Genomic DNA, 15,717 nt, shown 5'->3' on the forward strand with positions numbered 1-15,717 from the left:
CTGTCACTACCTCCATTTCTTCCCCATCTATTTGCCAGGAAGTGAGAGGACCAGATGCCATGATCTTAGTTTTCTTAATGCTGAGTTTCAAGCCAACTTTTGCACTCTCCTCCTTCACCCACTTCAAGAGGCTCTTTAGTTCCTCTTCACTTTCTGCCATTAGAGTGGTATTATCTGCATATCTGAGGTTGTTGATATTTCTCCCAGCAATCTTAATTACAACTGGTGATTCATCTAGCCCCGCCTTTCTCATGATGTGCTCTGCATATAAGTTAAATAGGCAGGGCGACAGTATACAGCCTTGCCAAACTCCTTCTCAATTTTGAACCAATCAGTGGTTCCGTGTCTAGTTCTCACTGTTGCTTATTGACCCGCATATAGGTTTCTCAAGAGACAAATAAGTTGGACTGGTACTCCCGTCTCTTTAAGGACTTGCCACAAGTTGTTGTGATCCACACAATCAAAGGCTTTAGCATAGTCAATGAAGCAGAAGTAGATGTTTTCCTGGAACTCCCTAGCTTTCTCCATGATCCAGCATATGTTGGCAATTTGATCTCTAGTTTCTCTGCATCTTCAAAATCCTGCCTGTCCTTCTGGTAGTTCTCGGTCCACATACTGCTGGAACCTAGCTTGTAGGGTTTTGAGCATAACTTTGCTAGCATGTGAAATGATTGCAGTGGTGTGGTAGTTTGAACATTCTTTGGCATTGCCCTTTTTTGGGATTGGAATGTAAACTGACCTTTTCCAATCCTGTGGCCACTGTCAAGTTTTCCAAGTTTGCTGGCATATTGAGTGTAGCACTTTTACTGTGTCGTCTTTTAAGATTTTGAATAGCTCAGCTGGAATACTGTCACCTCCACTAGCTTTGTTGTTGCTCAGACTTCCTAAGGCCCATTTGACTTCACATTCCAGGATGTCTGGCTCGAGGTCAGTGACCACCCCATCGTGGTTATCAGGGACGTTAAGCTCTTTCTTTTATAGTTCTTCTGTGTAATCTTGCCACCTCTTCTTAATCTCTTCTGCCTCTGTTAGGTCCCTGCCATTTTGGTCCTTTATCATGCCTATCTTTGCATGAAACGTTCCCTTTATATTTCCAATTTTCTTGAAGAGATCTCTGGTCCTCCCTATTCTATTGTTTTCTTCTATTTCTTTGCACTGTTCATTTAAGAAAGATGTAAGCCCCTTTAAATTCTTTAAAAAAGAAGAAAGGCCGGATATAAATCTAATAAATAAAAGAGCAATACATTAAAATAACAAGATGAAAGCAGAGCAGCAAAAGAATACTGTGGGCCCATCTTTTTCTTAAAGAATGACAGGAGTGCTTCAAACATGGTACCTAGAAGGCTTGAGCAAGAGAAAAGGTATTTTTTGGTCCAGAAAAATACTGGGTCTGGTGCAAGATGTACTTCCTTACAGGAATAGATTTCCAAGGCTGAATCAACTGAAAAGTTCCTCTGCCATCTGAATGGGTTAGCAGGGAGACTGAAGAATGGCCAGGAATGGCCACGTGAAGTAGCTGGTCCTCAAGGGAGGCTGGCTCTTATTCTGACTACTTACAATTCCTCCTCCTCCTCTTCCTCCTCCTCCTCTTAAGTATTTGTCGAACAATTTTCATGAAGGAATGAAGTGACTCTTTCTCTGTCAAAACACATTGTGAAACTGTTCCTCGCAGCTGCCTTTTGTAAGTGTCCACTGTATTTTCTACTACTAGACGTAGTTTTATGTAATCTTCAACACACTAGTAGCAAACATAGGCACTATTTTAAGTCATTGCTAGTGTCATGGTTCATACATGGTTTCACTTTTTACCCACCTCAGGGTCCTGCTGGTAATGATGGTACACCTGGACGAGATGGAGCTGTCGGAGAAAGGGTAAGAATATTTAACATTACAAAGACTTATGATAGAAATTATGTCTTTTTCTCGGTCTTGAATAGGCTTCTATTACGCTTGACAAATTAGTTGTTTGGTAAAATCACAATCAGGACTCTGAATTAGAAATGATTGCTAGACGTGTGGTCAGTTTCAAAGCAGAAGGACTGCAGCTATGCCAGGGAATCACCAAGAACCGAAGCTCGAAGGCTTGTTACTGGGTTGTGTGACTGTCTTAGGACCAAAAGTAAGGAGTTGTAATTCCTTATGACCTCTCCAGTCTTTTGGAAGCCACCAGTCCCACTGGAAAGAAATAGCCTTTCTTCAACGCACAAGGAGTGCCAGAGGTTGGAACGGAATCAGGGTGGTTACCTGGGGCTGATTTAATGATAGCCTTGGCTTGTTCTTCCCATTGAGAGCTTTGGCTATTGTGGGCATAGAAATGTAATTGTTAAAATAACCTCAGCACCCACTTGTGTGGCTGGACTACCTTGAACTGTTGCCCACACGGGTGCAGGCTTTTTGTCGAGAGTGGGAACCATGACTCTTCTCCAGAATAATCCTACTTCTGGACTAGGAATTGTTGTTTTCATAACCATGTGACCATTATTCTATGTGTGCCTGTGGGATATACAGTGTGAAGTGCTTTACTCAGGGTTCTAGACAGCCCGTTGTGTCCTTTTCCCAGATAACCCACTGCCTCTTCCTCGCGGCTTTCTGGCTTCTTCCCACAGCAGAGACTCTGCAGGCACTGAGACACTCTAGGCCAGCTCTTCTTTGGTGACACCCGCAGAAGGCAGTTGTTTTCTAAAGAGTATTTTTTTACTTCTGCAACCCAGGAGACTCTTCCAAGCCTGCCCACTTGTGTGTGCATGTGGCCATTTTTGCTACATTATGACTGACACTCAGAGAATGACCTTGCTGTTGATATGACTGAAAAGTTGGATTCAACTTTATTCCAGGGTGATCGTGGTGAACCTGGACCTGCAGGCCTTCCTGGATCACAGGGTGCTCCTGGCACTCCAGGACCTGTTGGCCCCACAGGGGATCCGGGTCAGAGAGGTGAACCAGTGAGTATTAATCTTCCTCGGAGCTTTGCCTGGCTTTGATCCCCTGGTTGACCGTTAGATTTCCCAATGGATTAATCCAGGTCTGAACACCTATCAAGCAATTCAGTTCCCAGTTGCACTCAACTCCATGTTAAAGGCTTGATGCAACTTAACTGACTTCATGCTGAAATGGAACCAATTGCAAGCTTTAGGTCACAGAGGAGGTGGAAGGTGAATCTCCAGGGATTTCTCCAGTGTAGAGTTGCAGAACCTCAGTCCTAGGTGTCAAACCCAGCTGTCCTGGGTTCCCAGCCCAGTTCCTTGGGTTTCCTTAGAGAGCAGTGCTCCCTACTCCTACCAGAAACCTCTCCCCAAAACAACCAATCATTTGGTGGTTTTCTAGTTCCATAAAGTTGTTTCCCGTACAGAAAGGTTGAAATGTCTCTCCTAAGACTCAGCATAAAGACATTCTGAAAGACCTTGGCATTTAGGGTATTTGGCCCCGCCCCATTTTGACTTTGGCCCCCACTCTGGTTTAAACTTCTCCCCTGCGCACCCCTGGAATAAGGCTCCTGAAGCAGAATTTGGCTCTCAGGGTAAAGGAGATTCAACACCCATGGTCCAAATGGCTCGTTAGCACATTACTTTCGCCCTTTTCATCATTTCCCAGATGAAAATTACTGTAACCACATTTTGGAGATGTTCTGTGAAAGAGCTCTAAAGTGAAACATGCTGTCTAAATTAATGAGTTAAGGAGCTTATCAGCAAATCTATTAATGAAAGAACCATTCTTTTTTCCGGTAGGGCTCACGGGGTCCAATGGGTCCTTCTGGACGGGCTGGAAAACGAGGTTTGCCTGTACGTCTTGCCTAAATTCTTTTAACTGACCGAGTATGAGCTGGCTATGGCAGAAATTGCCAAGCGATTGCATTGCTTTCTTAGTGGTGTGCTTTTTTTTTTAAATAGTAGTGGCTTTAATTTTTGCTTGGCTGGCTTTATTCCAGTCTTTTAAATTAGTCTTTTAAATTAACATGAAGGAAATTGGTATCTGCCCTGATATGTAAAGCATCTTTATTATAGATTAAAAGGGAGCTCAGTAGGTAAATATAGTGTCGTATATAACTGCATTTTTAAACTGAGTGAGACTCGGACTTATCAAAGGTAAGTCAGTAGCAAAATGTATTGTAAGTCATTCAGTAGATTCTTCTTCTTTAATGCTGCTTCTTGCTAATCGAAGTAACCAGAAAAAAGAAATTCTGTTGAAATGATAATATTGAAATTGCATTTATGCTAAGTCAGTACACTTGTAAGCTGTGTTGCTTTGTCTTTTATTGTGATTGCATTTGTATGATGATCATGATGATGATGGCTTAAACTGTAAAATGCCTAGCAAACTTCATTTTATGAGGTATTAATAAGAAATAAATAAAGATGGGGAATGCTGTGTGAAGGTTCTCTAGCAGGTGAAACTTTGCATTCAGTGCTCTTCTGTTGTAAGGCAAAGTTTTCAAGTTCGACCTTGGCAATGAGCTCCTGGGCATGTCTGATTTATGCTCTCCTCTTTTTCTTTTCTACGTATAGGGTCCCCAAGGTCCTCGTGGGGACAAAGGCGACAATGGCGATCGAGGGGACAGGGGACAGAAGGGTCACCGAGGTTTCACTGGCCTTCAAGGTCTCCCTGGACCTCCTGTAAGTCACTAACCAGATTCCCCCCCCCCCCGCCAACATTTCCCTGAATGTATCGATACCCTCTCCAATGAGTCCATGAAGCTGTTGAGTGGATATGTTGTCCTACTGATTCCTCCACTGAAATTATTAGGAAATCTCTTGTGGTTGCAATGCTCCATTAGCCTTTTAACAGATTCCCACCACCCCAAAAAGTTTGCGCATGTGCCTTGAAAAGAGGCATGTTTACTGCTCTGCCTGTCCCCAATCCCAAGTGCTTGCGATCTTTGCCACATCAAGAAGATGAAAGAGCAGGGGACCAGCTCTTTTCCCACGTATGGACAGCAAACGAAGAAGTCCCTGCCCGCTTGTCTGGAGGTGCTTGCCACAGGCAATGGCAAATGACTCTTTATCAGCCTGAGAAATGGCATAGAAACAAGTGCACAATGTGGAATACGAGAAAAAGGATAGGCAGGGTCCATTCTGTTTTTGCATCCTTTGATGAGGAATTACATCCTTTTATTCCCACTGGAATCCAGAATATAAATGCAGCAGAGAAGCATCAAAATCTGTGTCCCCTCTTGAATTCTGATCCCTTGTGTGAGTAATGTTTTCATGAGGAGTAGGGGCGAGCCTGCAGGTGGAGCGGCTCAGAGAGGCATCCTCCCTCACCACTTAGAGTGGTGCTGCTATCTGGGAGATTTGACCTCCTCAGCAGGACTAGTGCCTTAACAGTCACCGCTCTTCCTCACTGGTCTATATATGGAGTTACCAATGCATCACCTTACCGCCTTTGTGTTATCTCCATGTTGATGCTATTGCATCGCATGGTAAAAATGCTGAGACTTATCTCAAGGAGTCATCGTGCTCACACCTGAAACATCTTATATATTTTCACACACATACAGTGCTCCAAAGCAATCCCCCTTCTTCCTTAACAATCAAGTCTAATGTTAATTTTAGATGGAAAAGTCACCATGTGTATTTCTCTGTAGGGTCCTATTGGTGAACAAGGCAGCTCTGGGATTCCAGGTCCATTTGGCCCTAGAGTGAGTATATCATATTAACAAAATAAAAATGTGGAAACAATTAGATTTTCTGTGGAAGGTTGCTGTTGCACAGATGGCGTTTGTTGACTTCAGAGTAAATGAACTTTGCATGGGGATTACGATGTACTTTTATTAAACAAGTGTATGCTTGAGGCACTTCATCATCCCCAGTTCCCTTGCATGTAGAATTCCAAATGCAATCTAAGCTGCGGCAAAGAATTTTGCTTGTAGAGGAGCTCCATTTTCAATCCCAAATAACAAGCTCCTATCCCTCATGGTTGAATTGCAAGTAAAAGGTAAATTTTGCAAACATTCAAGGATAAACTATATACGCCCTGCATCTTCATTTGTGTTTTTCAAATACTTTCAATTACATTACCCAGTTCAGACTCTAGAGTTCACCTTCAACTGCTCAACAACATCCCAGATTTTGCATGTAAGCAAAGCCCAGACAGCTGGCACAGACTATAGCATGTGTTCTGGCCTTGAATATCCAGGTCCTATCACTTCCAGATTTATTTAAGGTCTGGCTCTGTTCATGTACAGATGGAAAAAAGTGGCTGAGGAATATGGAGAGCTATAGGACTTTTTCTGTCTAAACATGCATTGAAAGGAAGGATTGTGCCCTTCCTTTCTTATTTACAACATTTATAGGCTGCCCTGAAGTAAAAATGTTCTACAGCATGAAATAAAAGAAGCTAAAAGTTCAATAACCGGAACAATGGAAATAACTATAAAATAAGGTGTAATGTATCCCTTGAGAAAAAGAGAATAAAAAGTAGACAGAAAGTAGATTTAAAAGTTCTGGGGTGGGGGGGGGTATTTCTCCTGGCAGCCAAATGACAGTCATGGTGGGATGCAAAGCGAACATATTTGGGGAGCACACTGGGATGGGTGTTCCTACTGAGGAAAGCCCCTTTCACTGGTAGCCACCCCAGGGCCACCTGGAGGAAAGCCTATGAATAGGTACAAGTGAGAGAGGGAGGTTCTGTGGGTACCCTGGGCTCAAGCCTTTGAAGGGCCTGCAAGGTGAGAACCAGCACTCTGGATTGGCCCCAGATGAATTGGGAGCCAGCAGCTGATGCACCTTCAGCATCAGCTTTTTTAGTCTGAAAAAGGAGAGTACAAAGGGGTAAAAGAAAAGAGTGGAAAGGAAGCCTCCCAATGTTAGGACTGGTGGTTTGCTGGGATGAGCAGGAGCTGTGCCAGCAGCCCTCCCCACTTTCCTTTTTTCCTGCTGCTTTCCCAGTTTTCCTGCTGCTGAAAGTAGCAGCCCCAACAGACCCTGGGAATTAATACAGTGCTATTCCTGAGTGCACTGGGGGAGTGGCCTTTGTCTCCCTTGCCCATTCCCATTCAACTTTGGGAATGATGCTGCATTGTGCCAGGGGACTATGCTGGACGGAATTGGCTATAGGTTGTTTCCATGGGAAAGCTTTATTAAAAAGGAAAGAAGGAAGGAAGAGCGGATGGAAGGAAGAGCAAGTGGCAAGGATCAGCAGCTCCTCTGTCTTACTCAATTTTTCTTGCAAACCCTGAAAATATTGACCCCCACTTCCCTATTTTCTTAGTCTGCAAATTGGCCATGGTAAGGAGGAGCTCAGCTATCCATGAGCTCTTTCTGGTGTCCAGTCAGTCCTTGCGCTTTAGGGCTGGGAACAAAATCAATGACTTTACCAGAAAGGCACTTCCCAGTCCAGAGAGCAGATCCCAGACTTTCCCAGGTCTCTGTGTGCTGAACCAGCGCAGATTTAGACATCCACCTCAGTGCAAACTCGTGTCCAAATGCTCACCAGGCCTTGCTGGAGGAACTAGATGCATCCCTGGATGTGGATGTGCTTACGCAGGCTCAGCCGGCACCAAGCTTCTCTTGAGCACAGCTGCAGCAAGACTGGGGGCACTGTGTGGGACCCTGAGGGAAAGCCAAAACTACCATTTTCTCAGCTGGCAAAGGGAAAAACTGTAGTTGGGTGTAAGAAGTGCTGTCAGCATTATTCATGTGAAAAATTCTCTCCCAATGCAGGGCCCACCAGGTCCAGTTGGACCTTCAGGTAAAGAAGGAAATCCCGGACCACTTGGGCCAGTTGGACCTCCCGGTGTAAGAGGAAGTTTAGGAGAAGAAGGACCTGAGGTAAATTATGGGGATCATATTGGGTGAGAGGGGTTGTATCAGGCTAGTGTTCTGCCCATCTTGCAAATTACTGCCAACACCTACAGTACCTTACCGTTCTTTAGTGCTATTGGTGTTAAATCTGGGAAAGGAACTGGCAGCAATTTGTAGTGCTGGAAAATGTGTTGCTTTGTATTTCTCTTTGGACTTTGATTTAACTTGAGAGGAAGAGGTCAATGCATAAAAGTATTTGTTATAATGTTTTTAAGCTATTCTTCAGTTGGATTGGTTTGTTATGAATTGCCTCGAGTGCCTATGGCAGACAAATGAGTTATAGACTTGTTTCTAATAAGCACATAACTGTTGCTATATTTCTGCTGCACCATGTCTGTGTTGCACCGAAGAGGAATGTATGGGCAGTCCTGCTAATGTAAATTATGTTGCACTAGCATAAACAATGACTAGCGCAATGCCAACAGCACTGACAGTTGCACAACCAGCTTCTGGCAGTGCATTGGAGCAGCTGACGCCAGTGCGCTCTGACGTGCAAGAGTGATGCTGTAGCATTTGATGCTGCCCAGAGAAGCTAAAGCCTGATCCAGGACCCACCTTCCTGAAGAGGAAGGAACTTTTCTCAAGAGGAAAGGCTCTGTCTGCTGAAGACCCCTCTGCCCAATTCTGGGGACATCCAAACCAAAGTTCGTCCATTCAGCAGAGACTTCTGACCCTCCCGGTAGCATTTTCAGGGGGCTGAAGGAGCTCTCAAGGAAAGGGGGAGCTGCAAAAGTTCCCTCCTCTCAGTGCAATTGATCCAGGATGAACCTGGACCCAGCCCTAATACTGGATACCCATGCAGGTCTATCCAGAAGCACACCCCTTTGAGTTCAGTGGGACTCACTCCAGATTAAGTGTGTGTGTGTGTGTGTGTGTGTGTGTGTGTGTGTGTGTACATATGATTGGGGGGCTCTGCAGACCAGCCTTCTCCGAACTGGTACCCTCCTGATGTGTTTGGAGTACAACTCTAATCACCCCCAGTCTGCAGGGCAAGTACACATACTGGCTGGGAATGAGAATAATGGTGGTTGGGAGTTTTGAAACGACGTACCTCCCTTAGGTGAAACCATGTGATGAAGTAGTTGCCATTGCAGCTAGCACAGTTCCTTCTACCTTGTGTCCAGCTGTTTATTTGTACGACCTTGACCACCTTCTCTCTCTCTCATTGCCTTTGACTTTAGGGCCCCCCAGGTGATCCAGGTCCCCCAGGTCCCCCAGGTCCTGCGGGCCACCTCACAGCTGCGCTTGGTGATATTATGGGGCACTATGATGATGGTCTATCAGATCCTCTGCCAGAGTTCACTGAAGATGAAGCTGCCCCAGATGACAGCAATAAAACCGATCCGGGGGTCCATGCTACACTGAAGTCTCTGAGTAGCCAGATTGAAACTATGCGAAGCCCAGATGGATCCAAGAAACACCCTGCCCGTACTTGCGACGATCTAAGGCTGTGCCACCCCTCCAAAAAGAGTGGTAGGTTTAACCCCTTCTCCTCACCAGGCTTGCTCATTGACCATAAACCCGTTTGACTACTACAGCAATCATATGGAGGTTTCCCCAAAGCACTTCCCCATGACAGCATCATACATAATATTCACAAGGTCTAAAAACTCCTTGTCCTGGGTGCCTTTCCCCTGACTGCCTACAGCACCTGGACCTCAGAGCGCTTTGTGGAAGGTCTTGAAGGCGAAAGTAATGGCTGATGTGCAGTTAGGACTCAGCTTCTTCTGCAGGTGGGATCCACACTGTACGTGATGCTAGCAATGCACTTCTGTTTTACAGCAGTGCTTCCTCTGTCTCTTCTCCCCACATATTCCCTGCAACTGCACCAGGGTATTGTAGAAACTGGGTTGTCATCAGCCTTGCCTGTGGTAGCCACAACATGAGAAAAGGAGGTGACCCAAAAAGAAGAAAGCAGAAGGGACTGTTCTAAGGAATGCTGGTGAAGATGCCTGTGTTAGGGTTAAAGTTCCTTTCAGACCTCTTAAAATGAAAAGAAAAATGATCCAAAGCATCTGCTGCAGGGGATTGTCCTCTGAGAAAGTCAGTGCATTCCAACTCCTGCTAGGACAAATTCAGAAAACAGACCAGTGCCAATGGAGCTTCAAATATGTGGAGCCCTCCCCTTTATTCCCATCATCAGAATGGAACCAGCTAAATGATACATAGGTATAAACGAAATAAATATTAAGGATTATGCAAATGTATTTGGGTATTTGCTGAAAGAGCAACATGGTGTAAACATGGATTAAACTGTCCCATGTTTGAAAGTTTGTACAACTTGAATGAAATAACATAGGATTAGTTTAGCTGCTCTCAAGTTTTTTGTATACAGAATGTGTCTCCTTCCTTCTCCAGACTGTTAAGACCTCTTTGCATTCCTCCTCGTTTGCCATACTGAACTTGCTCCATCTGTTTGGTACCGCACCGTGCTTGTTGACTCATCCTGGAAGCAGAAGGGCTATGGATTTAGTCCATGCCTCTCTACTTGGCAGTGAATCCCACGTGGTTAAAAGGGGTGGACTTCCAAATAAGTATACATATGACCATAGCCTTGAGGGCAAACTGTACATTACATTAAGTGTGTCTTATGTAGCTGAGCAGGATCATTTTCTTTGCTTTAGTATAATCATCCCTCCTATATGCTGGTCCCAATCCATATTTCACCCGCACAAAATGACACTAAATACAGCAAATTTCAGGCTCCAGTGCACACCAAATGAATAAAGCATGTAATTTGACCCTTAGAAACCAGTTCACTCAAAACCTGCATGATGTTAATCTTCTGCCCACCAAAACTCAGCCAGAGCCCAACCTGGAACAGTTGGCCCTTCTTTAATCTTTCCTGTTTGGCATTTGCAGGAGAATATTGGATTGATCCTAACCAAGGTTGTGTGGAAGATGCTATCAAAGTATTTTGTAATATGGAAACAGGAGAATCATGCATATCTGCAAACCCAGCTAGTATTCCACGTAAAACATGGTGGACTAGTAGGTCCTCTGAACTAAAGCCTATTTGGTATGGACTTGATATGAACAGGGGCTTACAGGTAAGTAGATATGAAAATAATGATTTTCTTGATGTTGAAAATATGTCCTTCTATTTTTAATAAATTCCCTGATGAACGTAATGTTGGGTATAAAAGTAAACTGGAGAACTAGTACACATGGTATTATTAATACATCTGATTTTAATACAGTATTTATTTAAATGATTTATTGGATGATCATCAGACAGAGCTGACGGTGTGGCTCATTTCTTTCTTTATTAGTGTTATATCCTGACTTTTTAAAGTGGCTTACATCAGTCTCTTCTTCCTGCTCTCAGTCTTATCCCCACAACAGCAACCCTGCGGTTGTGGCTTAAACATTGGAACTATGAAAACAATTGGATAATACACAGTGGGTTGGATCAAGACTTAAGTTATACTTGGAACAGATCCATTGAAATAAATAGGACAAGTTAGTCATCACTAGCTTACAACCTCTTGATTTCAAGGTGTATGCTCTAAGTATGACTAAGACTTGATCTGAACTGGTAAAACCAAGCTCCAGACCAAACTAAAAATCTAGCATAAATCAACACATGTTCCCTCTCCCTCCCTCCCCCTCCCCCTCTGAGAGTGTGTGTGTGTGTTCATAGAGAGGGAGGGAGGCTTTTTTGGAGTAATTTGTTTCTAAACTTGTAATGATCCCAGGGTGTAGCAGATTATTACAGTTACACCTCAGTTTGCTGTAGGTGCTTGAATACTTCACTTTCTAGGATTGCATGGATTAATTTACCCTTCTTTGTGCCCCTGCAGTTTGTCTACGGTGATAAGGAGTCGCCCAACACGGCTGTCACTCAAATGACTTTCCTACGTTTACTGTCCAAAGAAGCCTCTCAGAATATCACCTACCATTGCAAGAACAGTGTAGGTTACATGGATGACCAAACCAAGAACCTGAAGAAGTCTTTGGTTCTGAAGGGTGCTAATGATGTCGAGATTAAAGCTGAAGGAAACAACCGCTTCAGATACGTCGCTCTGCATGACAGCTGCACTGTAAGTCGTCCTTGTCGTCCTTGTTGCCGCTGTCTTTTCAGCACCACTTTAATCACGAGGCTTAATGGGAAAAGCTTTCTCTTTGTAATAAAACAAAGAACCCCATGGCACTGAGTTTTAAATTCAAGGAATTTACAGCAGGGCTGGGAGGTGGCAGACAAATACAGAGTCACAGCCAGATGGGCTCTGTAATTCAGCTAAAGACAAGCAGGTTTGTCTCTCAGTGTGCTTCCGGGTGGCAGGGGAGGGGATGCTCTGAATTACGTGGCACAGCTACAGTTAACCCACGGAGAGTCCCACTGCAGCATCTGCCACATAGAACCAGCCGTGATGCCCTCTGCCTCCGCTGCCAACTACATGCTGTCGCGCAGGGGCATTTCAGCAGCGGCATCTCATGAGGAGGGCCATCCCTGGACGGGGGAAGGGGTGGCGCGGAATCTCTTCGGTTCTCATTTTGAGGCAGACTTAGTGCGTTTCAAACCAGTATGCGAACTGAGGATAGAGCCCTGTCCTGGAATTGGATGGCCTGGGATTAGCTGGGGTTGCAGCTCTGACCTTAGAAATGTGTTTTGAGGCCACAGCTGGGATTTCTCTGGAGCATCCCCTCTCCCTGTCCTGCTGGCACGATTCTCTCCAGGCTGGAATGGCGGCGAGGCAGGCTGATGAGGAGGGGAAGAGCAGGGCTCTCTCCGCAAGGAGCCATGGCAGTGCATCAGAAAGAAATAGGCTGCCCAATCCGGATCTTTGCAAGACAGCCCCCCCCCCCCCCCCGCACTCGTGTGCATCCACAGGTGTGGGATGCAATGGCTTTAGACTGGGTGATGTTTATTAGCTAAGCCTACCAGGGCACCGATTTTGTAAGCTAAGCTAGATTTAACGCTTGGTACTCTGAGCACTTGACAGATCATTCCTCTTCTTTCCACGTGTTCTTCCAGAAACGCAACGGGAACGTGGGAAGGACAGTCCTTGAGTACAGAACGCAGAACGTGGCACGCTTACCTATCATTGATGTTGCTCCTGTGGACATTGGGAATCCGGATCAAGAGTTTGGAGTAGAGATTGGGCCAGTTTGTTTTGTGTAAAGGGGGAGGGGAAGAAAGTCACTAAAAAGGGAAAATCTTACCCATCCAAAAGCATTGGGAACAGCAGCAAAGCAGAAGAATGCAGACTGAGTGAAGTTAATCCTGAGACTCTTGAAGCAGAAGCTGATGTTGGGGTCAGCATTGTATATAACAGTTCTTTCTACTTCCCTGGCCTTCCTTAGAATATTTATTTTACTTACTTACAAACTTGCATTCTACTTGTCCCAAGTCAGTATTTTAATGAAGTAATAGGACTTAAAAGGACAAATGACCACCCTTTGATGAAAAAAAAATAACATATGTTTCCTAATTAAAGTGATGATAATGAAGTTTTTCTTTGTGGTTTCTGCTCAGCATAAGTGAGCATAAATCATATGATGCAAGTATTCTATATAGATGGATATATGCAAGATCTTCAGTTGTTCACCAGCCACGCATCAGTGCAGCATTGTAGATGAGGGTATTAGTTCGGCAGTCCTCTGAACGTGCACCCAGAAGTCATTCCCACTGAATTCAGTGGGGCTTATTCCCAGGTGCACCGATATAGGATTCAGCCTGATGGGTAATCACAGTCTGCAGCTCAAGAACTGGCTGGCTGCATGTACCTTTTGTTTCATGCGGACACTTTTGCTTAGCTGTGACATGGTGCTGTGGTAATGAAGGAGCCCTTTTCGGCAGAATTTCCCCCTCTGTGCAGTTCTTAAAGCACAGGAGGCCTGTCAGGGTCTAGCCGTGGGGTCCCCGAGGCCCCTAGCCACAGTCCCAAAGATGCCAAAGCTCCCTTACCTTTCCAATTCTTGCTAATCAGAGAACCCCCCACCCCACCCCCTGTGTGAGGTTTCCCTTATGCCTCACTTTCTCCTTGAACTCCCTTCAGGAATACTTCCCCACCAATCCTTGTTTCTGAGTGACCTCTCAGTATTACCAATGCTGCTCCTATTCCTGCATTGGATGGCTGCAGGAAACTCCCTCTCCTGGAAGTTTTTCTATCACATTTCCAGGTCTTGGTCCCTTTGCCTTGCCACATCTCTCCTTGTCCTTCTAGAATTCACCCACAGCTTTTCCCAAGCCAAACTGAAAGCTAGCTTTCCTCACGAAACCTGGAATGTTTGCAAATATTCAATTGGGAGCAATTTCACTCAGCAGAAACTTCGTGAACATAACTAATGTCAAAGCAGCTGAACAAAACACTGCTAAAGGTTTCAGCGCAGTGCAATATTAGTTGCGAAGGGATGTGGGCTTTGTGAGCAAAGTATTTGCCGCCAGACTTAGTAGCCAGTGATAGTGCAGATCAGGAAGCAAAGCTGTGTAAAGAGTTTGTAGGTATGCACACGCGTCCTTCTTTGGATCACAGCCACAAGGATGTCCATGATCACCTGGGCCTGGCTTATCACCTGGATCAGAGGGGTCAATCCACAAAAGGTGCTTCTTTGCCTACCCTTTCACAGTGCAGTGTGTTGAAGTAGATGCGATTCACTCTGTTTGTCGCTGTAATTCTGCATTCTTCCAATCTCTCACAGCTGACTGCATGCTATCCCAATGTAGTTAGTTCAATGCATAATTCCCATTACTAGTAATATGTCAATGATGAAAAACACGCAATTCCAAAATATGTCTCAAATAATTCACTATTAATATTGGGTGGGGAAAGGGTTTCCTATCGAATGAGTAACCTCTAATGAGCAATTACCTCTTGAAAGTTACAGACTTTCTTATCAAAGCCAAAACTCCTGAATGACTTCCATGGCATCAGGATTTCCCTACTGCCTCAAGTGTATTGTTCATTTATGTGTGTTGTCATTTATTCCCACGTATTAACCCCCAAACAAATATCATTATAAAGATTAGAGACTCACTGGTGCTGAGAGAAACTTTCACTCAACAACTGGTCATGCATCACCAGAAATTGTGACTTACTTGCCTTGATTTATCAAAGCAAACAAATGGTCCATCATTTCTTAGCATGAGCTACCTCATCTCTAGAAGCTGGGATGCATTTAATAATCTAGGGTTTGTTCTAGATACAACAAGGTGCTATGCTTCTGTTATAATTCCAAGAATGGAGATAGGCAGGGCAGTATAATATTAAATAATAATAAAATGTAAAAAAAGAAAAAAAAAGAAAAGGGAATGGTGCTAAAATGGTTTCTGTAAAATCCTAAGAAAATAAAAGACTCTTACCTTCAGCTTCTTTTTTGATAGAATTTAACTATTTCTGGTGTCTGTGGGAAAATGTTAGACAGTACATGTTTCCCATATGGCTATACCATGTACAGAATGCTCTTTATATCAACCTACCTTTTCTTCCATGGGGCATGGGGAAACACACCTACTGCTGGTGTCCTTTTCTTTGTTGCAAAACTATGCTCTCCTATTTCTTTGTTTCTTTAAAAAAATAAACACACACACACGAAAGAAAAGCCATACGCATAGCTTTATTCATGTATCTTTGCAAAGCATTTAATTAAATACACGTTTCTTGTTGAGTAGTGGCTTCCTTTGTATAGAGTCCTTCTGACAATATCAGTCAATGCCTGGGAGAAGAAACTGTGTGTGTGTGTGTGTGTGTGTGTGTGTGTGTGTGTGTGTACATGCGTGCGTGCGTGTGTGTGAGAGAGGGAGGGAGGCTTGCCATGCACAGGTAATCCTCAGATTATGAACTAGTTCCGTTCCTGAGAACATCCTTATTCGAGTTTTGTATGTAAGTTGGATCACATGAGTAAGCCAAATGTTTCTCTTAGTATATGTATATATTTTACCTTTCTGTGCATAGAAAACACTTAAATACTTCCA

The 15,717-nt window shown here is 44.2% G+C and overlaps 1 protein-coding gene across 1 annotated transcript in view; it reads left to right on the top strand.

The window, feature by feature from the left end:
• Positions 1-15,110, top strand: part of COL5A2 (collagen type V alpha 2 chain) — a 150,108-nt gene extending 134,998 nt beyond the window's left edge. Inside the window, exons 45-54 of the mRNA XM_044427045.1 lie at positions 1,819-1,872; positions 2,835-2,942; positions 3,726-3,779; positions 4,503-4,610; positions 5,582-5,635; positions 7,659-7,766; positions 8,981-9,272; positions 10,662-10,849; positions 11,603-11,842; positions 12,778-15,110. Of these exons, the coding sequence (XP_044282980.1) occupies positions 1,819-1,872; positions 2,835-2,942; positions 3,726-3,779; positions 4,503-4,610; positions 5,582-5,635; positions 7,659-7,766; positions 8,981-9,272; positions 10,662-10,849; positions 11,603-11,842; positions 12,778-12,924 (1,353 nt within the window). The 3' untranslated portion in view covers positions 12,925-15,110. The remainder of the gene's footprint in view (positions 1-1,818; positions 1,873-2,834; positions 2,943-3,725; positions 3,780-4,502; positions 4,611-5,581; positions 5,636-7,658; positions 7,767-8,980; positions 9,273-10,661; positions 10,850-11,602; positions 11,843-12,777) is intronic.
• Positions 15,111-15,717: the final 607 nt, after the last annotated feature.

The sequence above is a fragment of the Varanus komodoensis genome, unplaced genomic scaffold (assembly GCF_004798865.1).
Source record: "Varanus komodoensis strain SLA01 unplaced genomic scaffold, ASM479886v1 scaffold18_1, whole genome shotgun sequence".
Taxonomy (NCBI): domain Eukaryota; kingdom Metazoa; phylum Chordata; class Lepidosauria; order Squamata; family Varanidae; genus Varanus; species Varanus komodoensis.